General features: G+C 42.8%; 1 protein-coding gene across 3 annotated transcripts in view; it reads left to right on the top strand.

Moving 5' to 3' along the window:
- The window catches only part of ppfia2 (PTPRF interacting protein alpha 2), a 572,863-nt gene that overhangs the window by 482,785 nt on the left and 72,605 nt on the right, over positions 1-17,473 (top strand). For all 3 annotated transcript variants that reach the window (XM_068051210.1, XM_068051211.1, XM_068051212.1), the window contains one exon: positions 882-975. In XM_068051210.1, the coding sequence (XP_067907311.1) occupies positions 882-975 (94 nt within the window). The remainder of the gene's footprint in view (positions 1-881; positions 976-17,473) is intronic.

Consider the following 17,473-nt stretch of genomic DNA (forward strand, 5'->3'; position numbering starts at 1 on the left):
TATAACAGGGTTTACAAAGCATGAAGTCCTTTCCAAATCTCTCTCTGGAGTTATCCCATAGGAGACTCATTTTACTCCTGAATCCCTAGAGAAGCTGTCACCTTGTCCTCATCTGCATTATATTAGTTATTCCCTTTGACTGTGTCTGGGCCAGTGGGTGCAATTCAGAGTGCAATTTAATGGGCTTGGTATTTTCAGCAGCTTCTTTTGCCCCAACTTGGCTTGCTGATTCTGAAGATACATAACAGAACCAATGATTCGTACAGTTCTGCTGTCATTGCATGATGTGCACATTAGCTCATGTTGCTGTTACAGTCAAACATTTTGTTCAACCTCTGGTCTATCTCCATTATTGTTGCTTTTCATTAATGCATGAACTGATTATGGGCATAGGGACTTATTCATCCATCACATCTTGGGAAGAGGTCATTCACAGGATTTCAAAAGTGCCATATGTCACTCATAACTTACCATTCTCAAGGACCATGTACCCATCTTCTGACTAACTGCACCTCAATGCGGAATTCCTTCTTAGATTGAACTCCTATGGATTCCATGCCCCTCTAAATTTTCACACTCCACTGGTCACTCACAGTTCAATTGATCCTCAGAGACACAAAATTACAAAATATAACATCACCATGAATCCAGTATCTCTGTGGACTATATGGACAATGAAAATTGTGTTTCACAAATAATTTAGTGTTGTTGTAGGGAGAGTTTGAAAGCATGATCAACTCTTGCCGGTAACCCTCATACTAACAAACACAAAACAAATAAAAATAGAGTAGCGTGTCTTTTTTATTTCTGCAATATAACTCATTTGGCTAAACATGTTGATCATTCTGTTCCTTTTACCCTGATCTCACACTTCCTTTCAGCAGGTATTTTCGATGCAGAGATTGGTAATCCAGATTCCCTTGGACTGGGAAAACTAGGAACACAAGCAGAAAAAGATAGAAGATTGAAGAAAAAGTAAGTGTTCAGCAAAACAAAATCTATTTTGACTAGGAAAGAAAAAACTGCAAAACAGTGAAATCTAAATAAAATTAATCTTAAATAACATAAAATGCTTAGCGATACACAGCAGGCCAATCAGTATTTATTAAGAGAAAAGACAGGTTATGCCATTTCAGATTTTTACCCTTCATTAAACTGAAGATCAAGAGAATAAGGTCAGAGTAATAGAAAAGGAGGAGAAGCGGGGGAAGAGAATCAATAAACACATCAATCCCAGAAAGGGAGGTAATGTGTTCAAAGACATGCAAACTGCTTAATAGAAAGTGATGTGATATATTATCAGTGGCACATATAGAAAGCACAAAAGAATTTACAAGTGGTGGTGAATGAAGAGATACATTTGAAGTCCATGTACAATAAAAACATGAGGCATAATAATCAATAAAGAGAAAAATGCAGCACCCAAGAAATTAAAAGTTAAAGTGCAAAGGAAGCATGGTGGAAAAATAATGAGTTCACATTATGAGCTCAGATGACGGCTGTTGCTGTATCCTGAGTAGGAGTTAATAGCACACTTTACTGATGGGACAGGTATTATTCTGTTTCTATGCACAGCTTAAACTAATTATTCAGCCTTGTTAAGAATTCACTTACATATTTAATGGGGTAGATTTTAATTTGTACAGCCAGGGGGAAACTGGCAACAGTGGCTTGGCCATCCATTATATATCCCACCAAATTTTCCTTTCCATTGAATTCAATGGAAGGTGAAATCAGGCGGGGTGTATCATGGGCAGCCATTTCGCTGGCAGCAGTTTTCTATCCAGAAACAAAAGTTTAAATCTACCCCACTCTTTTTTGCCAATTTTTTGTGATAAACTTTACACCATTCAATGAATTATGTTGAAACTGTTTCAAAAATACCAAGTTTGTGCTCCTAGATGCTCTTATATTGAACTTGTTGCTGTTCAATGACAAATGAACAAAGAACAGTACAGCACAGGAACAGGCCATTTGGCCCTCCAAGCCTACGCCGATCTTGATGCCTGCCGAAACTAACACCTTCTGCATTTACGGGGCCCATATCCCTCTATTCCCTTCCTATTCCTTCTGCACTTACGGGGCCCATATCCCTCTATTCCCTTCCTATTCCTTCTTTATATAAATGTATTACTGCTTCAACCAGAATTAATTAGTTAAAACTAAAATTAGTTGAATTACTATTTGCAATATTAGCACAATCAGGGCAGTATTTTCTGCTGGGCTGTGCTAGATTTTCAGCACAATTCACCTGAAATTGGTCAAACCAACACAAAAGATTGAGGAATAACAAGTACAAATCGAATTTCTGCAAACTTTTTGCCCCCATTTAAAAAAAATGTTGTGCTAAGAGCCAGCCTTTCCTGCAAGACTGGCCATGCCTTTGATCGAATTAATCACTGTTATGAGTTTCCACTAACCATGCCAGTTTGTGGGTATTCGAAGGGACTCTTTAAAATATTTTTTTTTAATACAAGGACACTAGTAGGCATGTTTTAAAAACATTTAAATCTTTTTTAATTTATTAAGAAACTGACTTCTATACACCAATGTAAGTAGTAAATAGTTCTGTGTAGTTTTTTAAAGTCATATTCAGTTATTTAAAATCAGGTTACTCACAGGTGGTGGACCAGATATCCTGATTAAAAATGCTTATTTTTGTGATAAACCCATTTTCATCTGTCTTAATAAAACTGCACCAGGTTGCCACTCTTAAATATATCAAGGAATATTCTTAAACACAATTGTTCTTTAAAGTTTATGTTCCAAAACGCTGCCAGATTGCACTAGGTCAAGGGCAGTTTTACTTTCAGATATGCAAATAAATTTGAGCAGAAATCTGAGCAAAAAAAACTTCTTAAAACCAGCGCAACTTTGGGCACAATTCATGTCCTAATCGCAGATTGCGCCCAAAGTGGAAACTCTTGGCCAATCGGTTTAAAATAACCAGTTTATTGCTCCATGAATATAGCACAGAAAGGAAATCTCACACAAATGCAGAATGTTTCAAATCTAGTAGACTGATAATCACAAAGAAGACTTCAGATAAGGGATGCCATTTGATCCATATAGTTCATTCCCTTGTGGGAACTTATGGCTTCCCTCCATCATAGGATCCAACTGCCCCATGAATAATTTCAGAGATTTTGAGCTGAATTTTAACTTTCTGACCCACTTGCAGTCGAGGAATCTTGCATTTACATCTGACTTCTGAGTTTCCCAACCAATTAGAGCAAGCGGACATAATGGCGACACACATCAGTCTATTTCAGCTCAACTATTTAAACAGACACTGCTAGCATGAGACTTGAAGCATTGTGCAGGTATTTGCATAGAGCCGAAACCTACAACAACATTGCAAGGCAGCATCATACTTCACCGATGCCTCACTAGAGATGATACTATGGACTATAAGGGCCCACAGTGAGATTCTGTTTTCTGCTCATGGGAGCAAGAAGCCTGCTTCAGAAAGCAAGAAGATGTGGCTAGAAGTTGCTCAGGAGGTTAGCAGCAGGAGTGCAGTGCCATACTCCTAGATATATTGCTAGAAGAGTTTTAATGCCATAATCAAAGCAGGAAAGGTGAGTGGAATGGCACATTCAGTATATCTTGATGTGAATCTTACCCAACCCCCCTCATGATGCCTTCCCAAGACTTCTCCTGTATTTCACTCCTCATCCTAACACACCTTGCAGTTGTACACATCCTTCTCTGTCTAGGCACTTACTCACCTCTCCTTCTAACCATCCACCACTGACCCTCACCCTCATTATAATGCAGTGTCACATGCCAGGATGGCCCCACCCCACCATCCCCAAACCTGTCCCTGAGTCCTCTCCTGGAGGAAGTGTCACTGCCCCTATGTGACCCTCACCACAAACTCCCGCACTCCTGGCACCTACTCCTCCCTTCTGCCGAGATCTGGCAGTTCCCTTTGTGCACCACCCTTCCTGCCATTGCATGCTGGCTTTCCCATGACTACGTGAGAGAGCCAGCACTTATCCCTTGCTTACTTGCCATCCCTCACTTCTTTACCACCTCGGTTCACCAGGCAAGGCTCCGAAGCCCCATGGTCACCATGCACTATTGATAAAATCCAAAGTGCCCTATAAATTTTGAGTTAATTAGCATTTGAAATACCTCAGTTAGTGTCCTGCTGCCTCAATGTCAGAAGTCCGCCGTCCATGGCTCTACTGCTGGTAAAATCCAGAAGCGACATCAAAATGTTGGACTTCTGGCCAAATACAGTCCCATTTTATGGCCCCCCCCCGTCCCCACTGCCCCCTTCCATGTCCCCCCACCTCCAACCTCACTCTTAATGGCCCGTAAAATTCAGGCCCATGTCTCTGAAGTTCAATTCATGCTGAGCTAAAATATTTTGATCATTTCTTTTGTCATATTGAACAATTGTATTTTTTTTTATTCGTTCATGGGATGTGAGCATAGCTGTCTAGGCCAGCATTTATTGCCCATACCTAATTGCCCTTGAGAAGGTGGTGGTGAGCTGTCTTCTTGAACCGCTGCAGTCCTTGGGGTGGAGGTACACCGACACTGCTGTTTGGAAGGAAGTTCCAGAATTTTGACCCAGTGACAGTGAAGAAACAGCGATCTAGTTCCAAGTCAGATGGTGTGTGGCTTAGAGGGGAACTTGCAGGTGGTGGTGTTCCCATGCATTTGCTGCCCTTGTCCTTCTAGGTGGTAGAGGTCGTGGGTTTGGAAGGTGCTGTCGAAGGAGCCTTGGTGAGTTGATGCAGTACATCTTGTATATGGTACACACTGCTGCCACTGTGCATCGTTAGTGGAGGGAGTGAATGTTAAAGGTGGTGGATGGGGTGCCAATCAAGCAGGCTGCTTTGTCCTGGATGATGTCCAGCCTCTTGAGTGTTGTTGGAGCTGCACCCATCCATGCAGGTTGAGAGTATTCTACCACATTCTTTACTTATGCCTAGTGGATGGTGGACAGGTACTGGGGAGACAGGAGGTAAATTACTCACTGCAGAATTCCCAGCCTCTGACCTGCTCTTGTAGCCACAGTATTTATGTGGCTGGTCTGGTTCAGTTTCTGGTCAATGGTAACCCCCCAGGATATTGATAGTAGGGGATTCAGTGATGGCAATGCTATTGAACATAAAGGGGAGATGGTTAGGTTCTCTCTTGTTTGAGAGGTCATTGCCTGGCACTTGTGTGGTGCATGTTACTTGCCACTTAGCTGCCCAAGCCTGGATGTTGCCCAGGTCTTTCTGCATGTGGATGCAGGCTGCTTCATTATCTCAGGAGTCACGAATGGTGCAGAACATTGTGCAATCATCAGCGAACATCCCCACATCTGACCTTATGATGGAGGGAAGGTCATTGATGAAGCTGCTGAAGGTGGTTGGGGTTAGGACACTACCCTGAGGAACTCCTGCAGTAATGTCCTGGGACTGAGATGATTGACCTCCAACAACCACAACAATCTTCCTTTGTGCTAGGTATGACTCCAACCAGCGGAGAGTTTTCCTCCGATTCCCATTGACTCCAGTTTTGCTCGGGCTCCTTGATGCCATAGTCGGTCAAATGCTGCTTTGAAGTCATAAGATATTTTAAGGCCATTTCTGTGTTTTATCAAATTGTTCCAATGTCTTTGTCACACATTTATTTCAGTTTCACATCGACCATGATACTCTGATAGTTAATAATCTAAGACCTCTGCTACAGATCTTTCTAAATTACTTTTTACAATTTTTTGAAGAGCCCGAGAAAATATGTGTGTATAAAATGGAGTGATGCAGGTCATTCCAGGTATGTGCCAAATTTATAAACAAGTATGTTTTGTGAATTGATACTTCCCCTTTTTAAATAGCGAGTGGAAAAATAAATCTGTTCTCACTCAGAAAAGACATTTAAACAGTACTAGTAAAGTCCTGCAGGTCTATATACTTACCATAGTGTAACTGAAGAGTGAATTGTTGGGGTCATTAATCTGTTGCGAACTCAGATTCAATATTAAATACTCTATGTATTCAGTTGCAGTAAATATTTAGTTTCTATGGCTCAATTCATTTATCCTTATTTTGTTGATTGTTGTTCACGTTCACATTTAATATCTGTGTGCTTTTCTTTTCCATTCATCAACTCCATACATGAAAAGCACATTCGGGTAAGTTTTATTTGTTTGAATGCTATTCCATTTCATCATTATTACTTTTACATGGTTTGCCTTGCATTACATACTTCCATCAGTTCACATGGGAACTGTCCCAAAATTTCACTTGTATTCCCATTTTGTCTTTATTAATTTAATTTTGTGAAAGATAGTACAATTTATTAAGGTGTCTACATGATACAAATTAATTGAATCACATTTCCACAACTATCATGACCTGAATATTAAGCATCTAGTTCAATGATGATGTTCAAGTTTCAAAGATTATTAAATCTCAGATCAAACACTAATTAGCATGCATTAAGTTCTGTCTCAAATCAATATGTCCAGTAGACAAAACGATTTTCTGGTTGGAGATAACATACAAAGAAACTTTTAAAGATCCCGTACAAGTTTGTATTCAATATACAATATATTATTTATAAATGATATGCTACTGGCATCACTAGAATGGGCCACTGCTGTTTGGAGATAGGTGAAACCCATTCACACAATAGAGTCTCACAACACTTGGAAGTAACAGGAAAAACTTTTTATGCACAAGTTAGTTTACAGTGGATACAATGCAGTTCTCAGTTTAGCTTGTTGAATTTGTAAAAGTAAGGATTGAGAATTTGAAGGACGGTCCTGAAATTGTGTATTAAGACAATTGTCCAATTCATACAGAAGATTCCACAAATGTAATTGATTTAGAAGATGTAAATGTAATTGAGTGCAACATAAAAAATGTATCATTACCCCCATTACAAAAAGCATTAAACATTAATCATAGCAGCAAAGTAGTATTTTGTTGTTGAAGATGTGGACAATAATCATGCACTTCTTAGGTCTGATTAATCAGTGTTTTTTCCAATAAAATTGCAATCAATATGGTAGATACACACCATTACCTTTAAGTTGTAAGATCAACTATACCCAACCTGCCAACTATGTTATCAAGCATCCTGCCACATGCTTTAGGTAACGAGTCAAACATAATAAACTGACCAACCCCCAGGAATCCAGGCTGAATTTTATGGGCCCCCTTGGAATAGGAATAGAGGCAGGGGCCCATAAAATTGCAGCGGAAGGTGGAAAAGAGTGTCCATCGCCTTCTCAATGCCTTCCAATTAGTCAGGGGCAGGGAAGACCGAGGATGGCCTTCCCGCCCAAGGCCAATTGAGCCCTTAAGTAGCCAATTAATGGCCACAAGGGCCTCATCCCACTTCTGCCTCAATTTAAAGGAAGGCAGAGAGGCGTGCCGCCACAGACATCGCTAGGTTAAACCTGGCGGCCTCCTAGTAGGGTCAGGGGATCTCTCCTTTTGGGGGGCAATCCAGATCCCCCCAGAAGACCCCCCCAGCAGTGATCGCTGTCCCCAGGAAGACCCCCCCCCAACCCTCAATAACCTCATTCCCAACCCTGTCATTGGGGCCTGTCCTGAACAGCCCCAGCGACCCCAACCTCACTCACCTATCCCGGGGTCTCCTAACATCTTCATACTGCAGGGCCTCCTGCAGTGCCAGCAGTTGCCATTGCTCCCTGTGGCCAGTACGACAGAGCTGTTGGCCTTCAGATTGGCTGGCGGGTCTTGGAGGCGGGAGCTCAACCCTTGAAGGGACTGAGTCACCAACGGCGGGAAGTTAATTGGCTGCCCACCATGGAATTGCACCTGGGGTTCGACAAAGGGCCAAGGCAAGGTCTCCCCCCATCTTCTGACCCGCCACCAGGAACCCCATCTTCAGAACAAAATCCAATCTGCAATCTTTTTCACGTGCATTCTGTGAGCCATATCTTTTACCATGATTTTATCTTTCCATGTGAAACAGCAATTTCGCCAATAACATTTCTTCACTGTTTTATGCAAACTGTTTCGTCAAATAAAAGAAGTCATTGAGTTATAGGCCAGGATTTCATGAGTCCCGCCATGGAACAGGAAGTTGGTGGAACTTACGCTTCCGCCAGGTTTCCCATTTTCCACGCGATTTAGTATGTAAATGAAGCGTGCAGCGACAGGCACAGGGGACAAGTGAGATTCGCTGGCAGGAACAGCCTTTCATTGGTGGAACCCGCTGTGACTGGGCCAAGCATCATGATCGCCACGGCTATAAAGCATTCTGTGCTTGCAGCCTCAAACATCAGAAGCCTTCCTGTCATGTAAGTGTCTGAATCAATTCAAGTTCTTTGAAATGAATTCAAAATGTTTTTACCTCCCTTAATTTTTGTAATCCAGCGCCAAGTTCACATCATGTACTTTATCTCTGCAGCCACACTGAAGGAGATGTCAGCCAGCTGGCAGTGTCATGGTTCAATGATGCTTCCCTGCAGGTTCTTCTCCACATCGTCAGGGAAAGGCGGCAGGTCCTGTTCCCTGCAGATGGAGTAGGAAGACCCTCCTGCCTGACCAAGGCAGCCTGGATGGAGGTCACAGAGGAGGTCTCGAATCATGGGGTGACACGCAGAACTTGGGTACAGTGTCGCAAACACATCACTGGCTTGCACAGATTGGCGAGGGTAGATGGTCTTGGCAAGCTGCTCCACTGTTTGTCAGGCTGGCTCCATCTCTTTAAGAAAGAGGGCAAACAAGGCATGCATTGGATTGCATGAGCAGCCTGAGGAACATAGGAGCAGGAGTAGGCCATCAGCCCCAGCCCATCGAGCCTGCCTCGCCATTCAATACGATCATGGCTGATCATCCACTTCAATGCCTTTTTCCCACATTATCCTCATATCCCTTATGTCTTTGGTATTTAGAAGTCTGTCAATCTCTGCTTTAAACATACTCAATGACTGAGCATCCACAGCCTCTGTGGTAGAGAATTCCAAAGATTCACAACCTTCTAAGTAAAGAAATTTCTCCTCATCTCTATCCTAAGTGGGTTCCCCCATATTTTGAAATTGGCACGGGTGATGTTCATATTGTGCAACTAGTAAATAATTTTCAATACATCTTTATTTAATTTAACATTTAATCTACTCGAAAATTTTTTGCTTGGTTTCAGGTGGAAATAAAGATGTTCATTGGAGGCCAATGGCAGGATTGCATTGATACTTGCAAAGCTTCTCAGAAAATGTCCAGTTTTCCATTTCTCATTGATATTTGAGCCTTCAGTCTTCAATGATGGCTGTTTTTCTATTGATGATTATTAACTTTTCCTAGTATTGTCAAGCCTTACTTTAGTGTTTCTGCCGTCATAACTTGATGCTGCTTGCAGTGGTGTGAAGTCACATCCATCGTAGCCCATAGAAGATTTCAACTGCCAATCACATGCAACAACACTTCGTTAAGATTGCAGCGATGAATAAGACCTCAAGCGTATGTGAATTTCTGTTGGGAGTTGTTATGTTTCTCCTCCCAACGTTACTTGATGAAGTGGCTTATTGTTGGCTGAAATGTGCATAAATTAAGTTCTTCCTGATGTCCCTTGCATGTCTCTCCATGGCCCTCATATCGATGACAGCATCGTTGGCATTGTTGGCATCCTCCTCACCCTCTTCATAGTCTTCCTCATCTGATGAGGCCTGCTGTTCCTCCACCTGCAGAATGTTGCTGCATCTAATTGCAAGGCTGTGCAAGGCACAACAGACAACGATTATTCATGACACCCACTGTGGTGCGTACTGAAGAGCCCCTCCAGACCAGTCAAGGCAGCGGAATCGCATTTTCAGCATGTCAATTGTGTGCTCAATGATGGCTCTGGTGGATGCGTGAGCAGCATTGTATCTCTCTTCATCAGCCCTTTGGGGATGATGCACCAGTGTCATCAACCATGTACAAAGGGGGTAATGCTTGTCACCCAGGATCCAGCCGTCCACGTCGGCTGGTTCCTCAAACTGCTGGCAGCTTTGAGTTCCTCAAAATGTATGAGTCATGACAGCTCCCTGGGAAACGTGTGCAAACATGCATGAATCTTCTCCTGTGGTTGCAAACCGGTTGTACGTTTAAGGAGTGGAAGCCTTTGTGATTCACAAATACAGTAGGCTGGCCCCAGGGAGCTCTAATGACCACATGAGTATCGTTGATCACCATTGCAGTCTAGGGAACCCAGCGGTGGTGCAGAAAGCCACAGACCTTGCAGCCTGGCTGTCCTTGTCTACAGGTAGGTAGATGAAATCATTGGCATGTCAAAAAAGAGCATTAGCCACCTCTTTGATGCACCTGTGGGTCGTAGACTGCAAGATGCCATATATGTTGCCCATAGATCCCTGGAAGGACCCGATAGCAAAAAAATTGAGTGCAACTTGAGGGCAACTGGCATGGGATTTCCACCAAAGCCAAGCGGCTGTAGGTCATGCCACAGGATCCAACAAATTTCTGTGCCCCTCTCATGTGGCATCTTGGGCGTCTCTGACATTGCCTATCTGACATTTGTAGGTAATTTGTCCTTGTCCTAAGGACGTGATGACGTGCCAATGCCCATCTTCAGTAACACTGTTCCTGGATGTTACCATTCAGAGCATCCTCACCTTCCTGTTCTGCCTGTTGCTGCTGCGCAGGCATCATGAGTTGAGGGAAAAGAGCCCTCCTCAGTCTCCCCCTTTGTTGTTCTTCCATGCTACCAGGCAAATTGGGTGTATGAAACTCATATCGCTGCAGCTTTTCTGAACAATAAATAAGCAGAGCATGGCAATTTAGCCCTCTGTTGATAATGAGCTGAAAGATTGAGGCAATGAGGAGCTCCCTTATATCTGCCTCCAAACTGCAGCCAGGTAGAAGACACACCCACTACCGTTTGTCTCCTCCCACTCTCCTTGCAATCCTTGAGTGACCACATGGTTTGCATTAGCGTTTGAGAGAATGGTGCACGTGCAATTCAGGGCAAGTCTCCCCACATTCCAACCCCCTCCTGCAACCTTCCAGCTTGAACCCATCACCCTTGACCCATCCAATGTTACCGTTACCCTTCCCTCCATTACCATTGAGCCTCCCCCCCATTACTGTGCACAGTGTAATCATCAATGTATTCATGACATCCACACTCCCCCCCGCCCCGTTCCTATTCCCATTACTATCAACATGCCGACTCTTACCCTTGATCCTCTTCACATCGACCTAACCATTGTTGCTGAGTCCAGTTCCCCTCCATATGAAGTGTTGAATACCCACCCATTAGTCTTGACCTTCCACCCTACAGAATCCGTGTGCCCCCATTGACTGTTCCTTCTGCTAGCCAGTACCGTCAATTTTCCCCACAGCTCCCAACATTGACAGCACTCATCCCTCTCTTTAGGCCTTTGCCAAATATCTTCACACTGTAATGTTTTAATCCACCCACCAATCCCGCAGCCAACAACATGGAGCTTCAGCCTAAAAGGCAACCATGCCACACCTTGGACACTCCACTCCACCCTCCCCTGCTCCTCCGTGCACCTGATCAATCCTACCTTTCAATTCCCAAGTACCCTGACCTGCTCCTCCATGTAACTTCCCCACCATCCCCTGAGAAGATGGTGCAGAGCCTGGAGGCATTTCAATGCTGGCATTAGTTTTGCAAATAAGTTAAAGAGACAACAACACAGACCTGAGACTCAACTGCATAAATCCGACCGCTGCACACCATGGTAAAACAATCGTGAACAGTGTGCCACAGGAATAGCGCTCGCCGTTCACTTAATCTGGAAGATAGGACTGAATTGTAACTATGAGTAGGTTAATGGGTATTCATGTTATTGAAGTGAATGCAAAGCTGTAATCCGCCATCGTGCGAGGGGAGCCCCGGGACACCGCAACTCGCGACTTAATTTCTCTAAAATATCCTGCCTTTGGGAATTCGAAAATCACCTCCGGCCTAGTTAAATTACCTCGCCAAATTGACTCTTGCACAGCCCATAAAATTTCACCCATCATGTTTCCATATCTGATTTTTCAAGTAACCAGCAACCCAGATATAATTGTTAAGTGGCTGTATTTAATGCACTGTAGACGACAAAAGTGTTGGGGAAAAGCCCAAGATGTAGGAAAATAGTACCTCTATCAAGCACTATAACCAGGAAGCAGTGAAACTGAGTCTCTCAAGTGAGCACAATTCAAACTGTGTATAAAATGTATAGGTGTTTAGCTGATAACACAGAAAGCAAAAGAGCACTCAAGAATTGTGCAGTACCAGTGCAATATAACCCAAGCTATAAACAAAATTATACAGAACTATCTGAAAAACACACTGCATAACCTAAGCATAATTCAATGATTGCAATTACTGATTTCAATTATGTAATTATTCTACAATTCAAAAATATGAGTGAACTGACAGCAGTTTTGGACATCAGAAGCTGAGGTCTCATGAACACAATACTAATGTAAGCTTCCTACTTTTTTGTTTTTCTAAGAATAGAAAATCAAATATGCATTTATAAAGAAGGTAATTTATGATTTCATTACACATAATACACAAACTCCCCCTTTAATATCCTCCAGCTAAGCATCATCTTCAGTTGTCTCACTGCCAACTGCAATGACTTTCCAGATTGAACCAGACTTCAACTGGTTTGCAACTTCAACATCCTGTTTGGTCTTGAGCTGCATTTTTGATCGTGTATCCTCTCAATCACAGAAATTTTTTTCTCTGTAATGTTGCTCACCTTCATCTCCTACCTCAACCCATCTTCCATTGAAACCCTCTAACATGCTTTTCTTAATGTTAGACTCAATTACTACAGTGTTTCCTTTGCAAGCCCCCTCGCATTCTCCATTCCAGCTCATCCAAAACTCTACTGCTCATATCTTATCGCATACCAGGGGGCAGAATTTAATGGGCCCCTCAGGAGTGAGTTGGGAGGCAGGGTGGGTGGGGGGGTGGGGTGCTGTAAAATGGTGGAGAAAGGCAGGGGGTGGAGTGCCATTGCCTTCGGACACCATGGCATTTTGCTGGCGGTGGGGAAGGTGGACAGCTTTCCTGCCTGGAAGCCAATTGAGGCCCTTAAGTGGCCAATTAAGGACTTCTTCCCACCACTGCTGGCATTTCACCAGCAGCAGGTGGGCCCTCGGTCACATGGGGAGCCCGCTAGGTAAATCCTGGTGGCCTCCCTGCGGGCTCGGGGGGGTGGGGGGGTGTCCTTCTAATCGGGCACTCTGTGGCCCAAGAGGGCACCAGCGGCAACGCTCCACCCACTACCCTCACCAACCACCCACCATCTCGCCAGGGCCTGACTGGCCCTGGCAAACCTGACCCCATTTACATTGGTCCAAGGGTGATGTCCATGCTGCTTCTCCAGCTTGCATACAGTAGCAGCAGTGGCCACTGCTCCTGGTAGCGCTCCTATTGGCCAGAAGCTCTTGAAAGTGAGCTGCCAGCTTTTAAAGGACTGGAGCCCCGGGGCCAGGCAGTTAATTGCCTGAGTGCTGAAAAATGCAGCTGGGGGTCCCCCAAAAGACCAAGACTTTCTGGCCCAGCATCAGGAACCCTGCTGCTTCAACAAAATTCAGCCCCATGTCTTGCTCACTCATCAACCCCATCCTCACTGATCTACATTGGCTCCCAGTATACCAACACTTCAAATTTAAAATTCTTGTTCTTGTTCTTGTCTCTAAATCCCCATGCAGCCTCCTCCCAGTTAGTTCCTCTAACTCCCTCCTCTTGTGCATCCACCCCACTCAACCCACCATGGTCAACATGCCTTGAGGAATCTAGGTCTCATTCTCTGAATTATCCGTTCACCTGCCTCTCTTCTTTTAAAATCCTCCTTAAAACCCACCTCAGACCAAGCTTTGGTCACCCCTCCTAATCTTTCTTTTTTTGGTTTGGCATCTGTTACCTTGATGTCTGTATGAGGATTAGGACATTTTTCTACATTAAAGGCACTATGTAAATGCAAGATATTGCTGCAGCAGTGTTTGAAAAAGCAGATGCCCGGTGAGCTGCAGGTGTTAACTGGATTAGTGGGCAATCATCTGGCTCTTTTGCAGAACCGCATGGCAAGTTGGGTTTGGGGGTAATAAAAACAGAAAATGTTGAAAGTACTCAGCAGGTCAGGCATTATCTTTGGGGAAAGAAACAAAGTTAACGTTTCAAGTCGATGACCTTTCATCAGAACTGGGAAATAGTAGAAATGTAATAGCTTTTAAGCAAGTGAAAGGGGGGATGGTGGGAGGAAGAACAAAAGGAAAGGTCTTTGATAGGGTGGAAGACAAGAGAGATTAAATGACAAAAGGGTTGGTGGTGCAAGTCTAAAAGGAGTGTTAACGGGACAAGTAAAGAAACAAAAGATGTGTCGAGAGCAGCTGTGAATGACAGAATGATGATCAGCTACTGTCCAAAAGCAAAAAAGAGAGAAAAACAAGATAGTACAACCATAACCAGCCAAGAAAAGGGAATCTAATGGAGGCAGAGGTTGCAGTCTGAAATTGTTGAACTCAATCTTGAGTCCAGAAGGCTGTGAACTGCCTAATTGAAAGGTGAGATGCTGTTCCTCGAGCTTGTGTTTAGCTTCATTGCTACACTGCAGGATGCCAAGGACAGAGATGTCAGCATGGGCGCAAGGTGGAGAATTAAAGTGACAGACAACCGAAAGCACAGGTTCACACTTACGGACTGAACGACAGTGCTCGGCAAAACGGTCACTCAATCTGCATTTGGTAAAGCATACCATATTGTGAGTGGCAAATACAGTACACTAATTTGAAAGAAGTCCACATAAATCACTATTTCACCTGGAAGGAGTATTTGGGGCCTTGGACAGTGAGCAGAGAGGACATAAAAGGGCAGATATTGCATCTCCCGCATGGAAAGATGCTATGGGGATGGGAGGAGATGTTGCGGGTTATTGAGGAGTGGACCAAGGTGTCGCGGAGGGAATGGTCCCTTCGGAATGCTGAAAGGGGAGGGGAAGATGTGCTTGGTGGTGGCATTGTGCTGGAGGTGATGGAAATGGCTAACTGGCACTAAATTCAGCAGGCCTTCCGGAAAAGAGGTGATGCAGGAATCTCAGCATGGTTTTCTCCTGGTGTTGAGACCCCGCTGCTAGGATAAAATTCCCCCCTTTGTATCCTCCTCACAACTTGCTTTTCCACTGATCTTAGATCATCTGCAAGTTTGGCTACAAAATACTTGGTCCTTTCATCCAAGTCGTTAATATATATTGTATATTGTTGAGGCCCCAGCACTGATCCCTGTGGCACTGGCATAGGATGCCGATTTTCATGTTTAAGTAACCTGTCCACTGTTTTTACTTGGGAACATAGTAACATAGGAGCAGGAGTAGGCCATTCAGCCCATCGAGCCTGCTCCGCCATTCAATATGATCATGGCTGATCTTCCACTTCAATGCCTTTTTCCCACACTATCCTCATATCCCCTCATGTCATTTGTATTTAGAAACCTGTCAATCTCTGCTTTAAACATACTCAATGACTCAGCTTCCACAGCCCTTTGGGGTAGAGAATTCCAAAGATTCACTGCCTTCTGAGTAAAGAAATTTCTCCTCATCTCTGTTGTAAGTGGCTTCCCCTTTATTTTGAAATTGTGTCCCCTGGTTCTAGATTCCCCAACCAGGGGAATCATCTTACCTGCATCTACCCTGTCTATCCTTTGAAGTATTTTGTAAGTTTCAATGAGATCACCTCTCATTCTTCAAAACTCGAGAGAATACAGGCCCTGTTTCCCCAATCTCTCTTCATAGGACATTCCCATCATCTGGAGCCCATTTACAGTCGTGTCTGAATATTGCATCAAGCAGACTTTGGATGTCAATTGGGCAAATGAAGTAAACCTCTCCCATCTTCTCTGATTTAATTTCAGGTGCAAAATGTATGGTTATGAGTTGAATTTCTCCTGAGGAGAGTTTTCAGAATGTTATTTCACATAGTTTTGAAATAGCTGAAGTTAAAATGGAAACTGTCTTTCCTTATCAATTTCAAAATGGAAACCTGAGACACATTGTATAAAAAACCATGCCAGGTTATTCATGGTAATGAATCAAGATATGGAGTTTTTGTTCTCAGTGACAATTAATGACATTAATGCATAATTAAAACTCAGAAAACTGCACATTAGCACTCTGTGCAATAATTCCTATTATTATGTCTTCAATCATGGCTGATTGGCAACTTTGATTTCAGAGAATTTTGAACTGCATAAGTACTTGGACATTGTCCCATAGTCTCTAATTCTGACAGGAAAAGATGGTGAACTTACATTTATACAGTGCCTTTGCATAACTCTCTTGAATTCCCAAAGCACCTCGCGTATAACAATTTCTTCAGTGTTGTGTTGTTGAATGTTTTGTGTTAGGCTATGTAAACTCCATGGGTGAATGATTGTTCACATGCAACACTATTTTCCTAAGAGACAAATTTGATTGTTTCATCCAAAAATCTTATAGCTTGCCATTACATTCTAAAAATTATATTCAAGATCTTTTAAACTCTGATTCTGATTTTATTATTTTAAGTTCTGTTCTGATTCAGAATATTGTATTATATGACTTCTGTATTAATTTATAAATAAATCTGATAATTAGTTTTAGTATGTCACATTGTCTGATGGTGTGATATTTCATGCCTTCGAGCAGAGGTAGAAAAACATGGAGGATGTTCCACATGATCTCCAGTGGCCTAATTAGGAGTCAGTTATTAAACCTGTGCAAGTTAACACATATATGGGAAGTATAAAGATATATATTTAAGAAGATTTGCTCTGCTTCTAGAAATTGTCTTTTAGTATTGGGGGAAAATACAAACTGTAACAAAGCATTATCCCCTTCCAGCCCCCTAGCCAGGAAATAAAGTTATTTGATAAGGCCAGCAAAATTCAAATGGTAGTCAAGACTAAAGTCTTTTTCTGAGTAGTTTTATTTTAACATCATCTCTAACTCAATTAAGGCAAAGGCTGACGTTATAAAACAACAATCAGAACAACTAAGAGTAAGAGTTAAACTTATAATGTTTTCGCTGGGAGTTAAGCATTTGCACAAAGGCAGATTTTCCTTTTGCTTGATTGATTTATGTAAAATATTTTCACAAACTGTTCTTGTGTTCTAGAAGCTTATCTTACAACAATATAATTTAATATCTAAACCTGTACACTCATCAGTACTACCATGACACATTAATCACATTGGTCTTGCAATGGCATTCGACTGAGACATTAGTTGGGTCACTTGGTAGCACTCATTTCTGAGTCAGAACTTTTTGGTTTCCAGCCCTACTTTTGCATGTAATCCATATGACTTCAGTGCAGTAATAAGTTGCAGTGTTGGAGGTAACTTCTTTTGGATGAAACATTAGAAAAAGTCACCTGCCTGTTCAGGTGGGTTCAGGAGATTCCATAGCTTTATATAATGAAGAGCATGGAGTTCTTCTAGTGTCCTGGCCAAATGTTTTCCCTCAATCAAAACCATCAGGAATAGATTAAC

Source organism: Heterodontus francisci, chromosome 18, assembly GCF_036365525.1.
Source record: "Heterodontus francisci isolate sHetFra1 chromosome 18, sHetFra1.hap1, whole genome shotgun sequence".
Taxonomy (NCBI): domain Eukaryota; kingdom Metazoa; phylum Chordata; class Chondrichthyes; order Heterodontiformes; family Heterodontidae; genus Heterodontus; species Heterodontus francisci.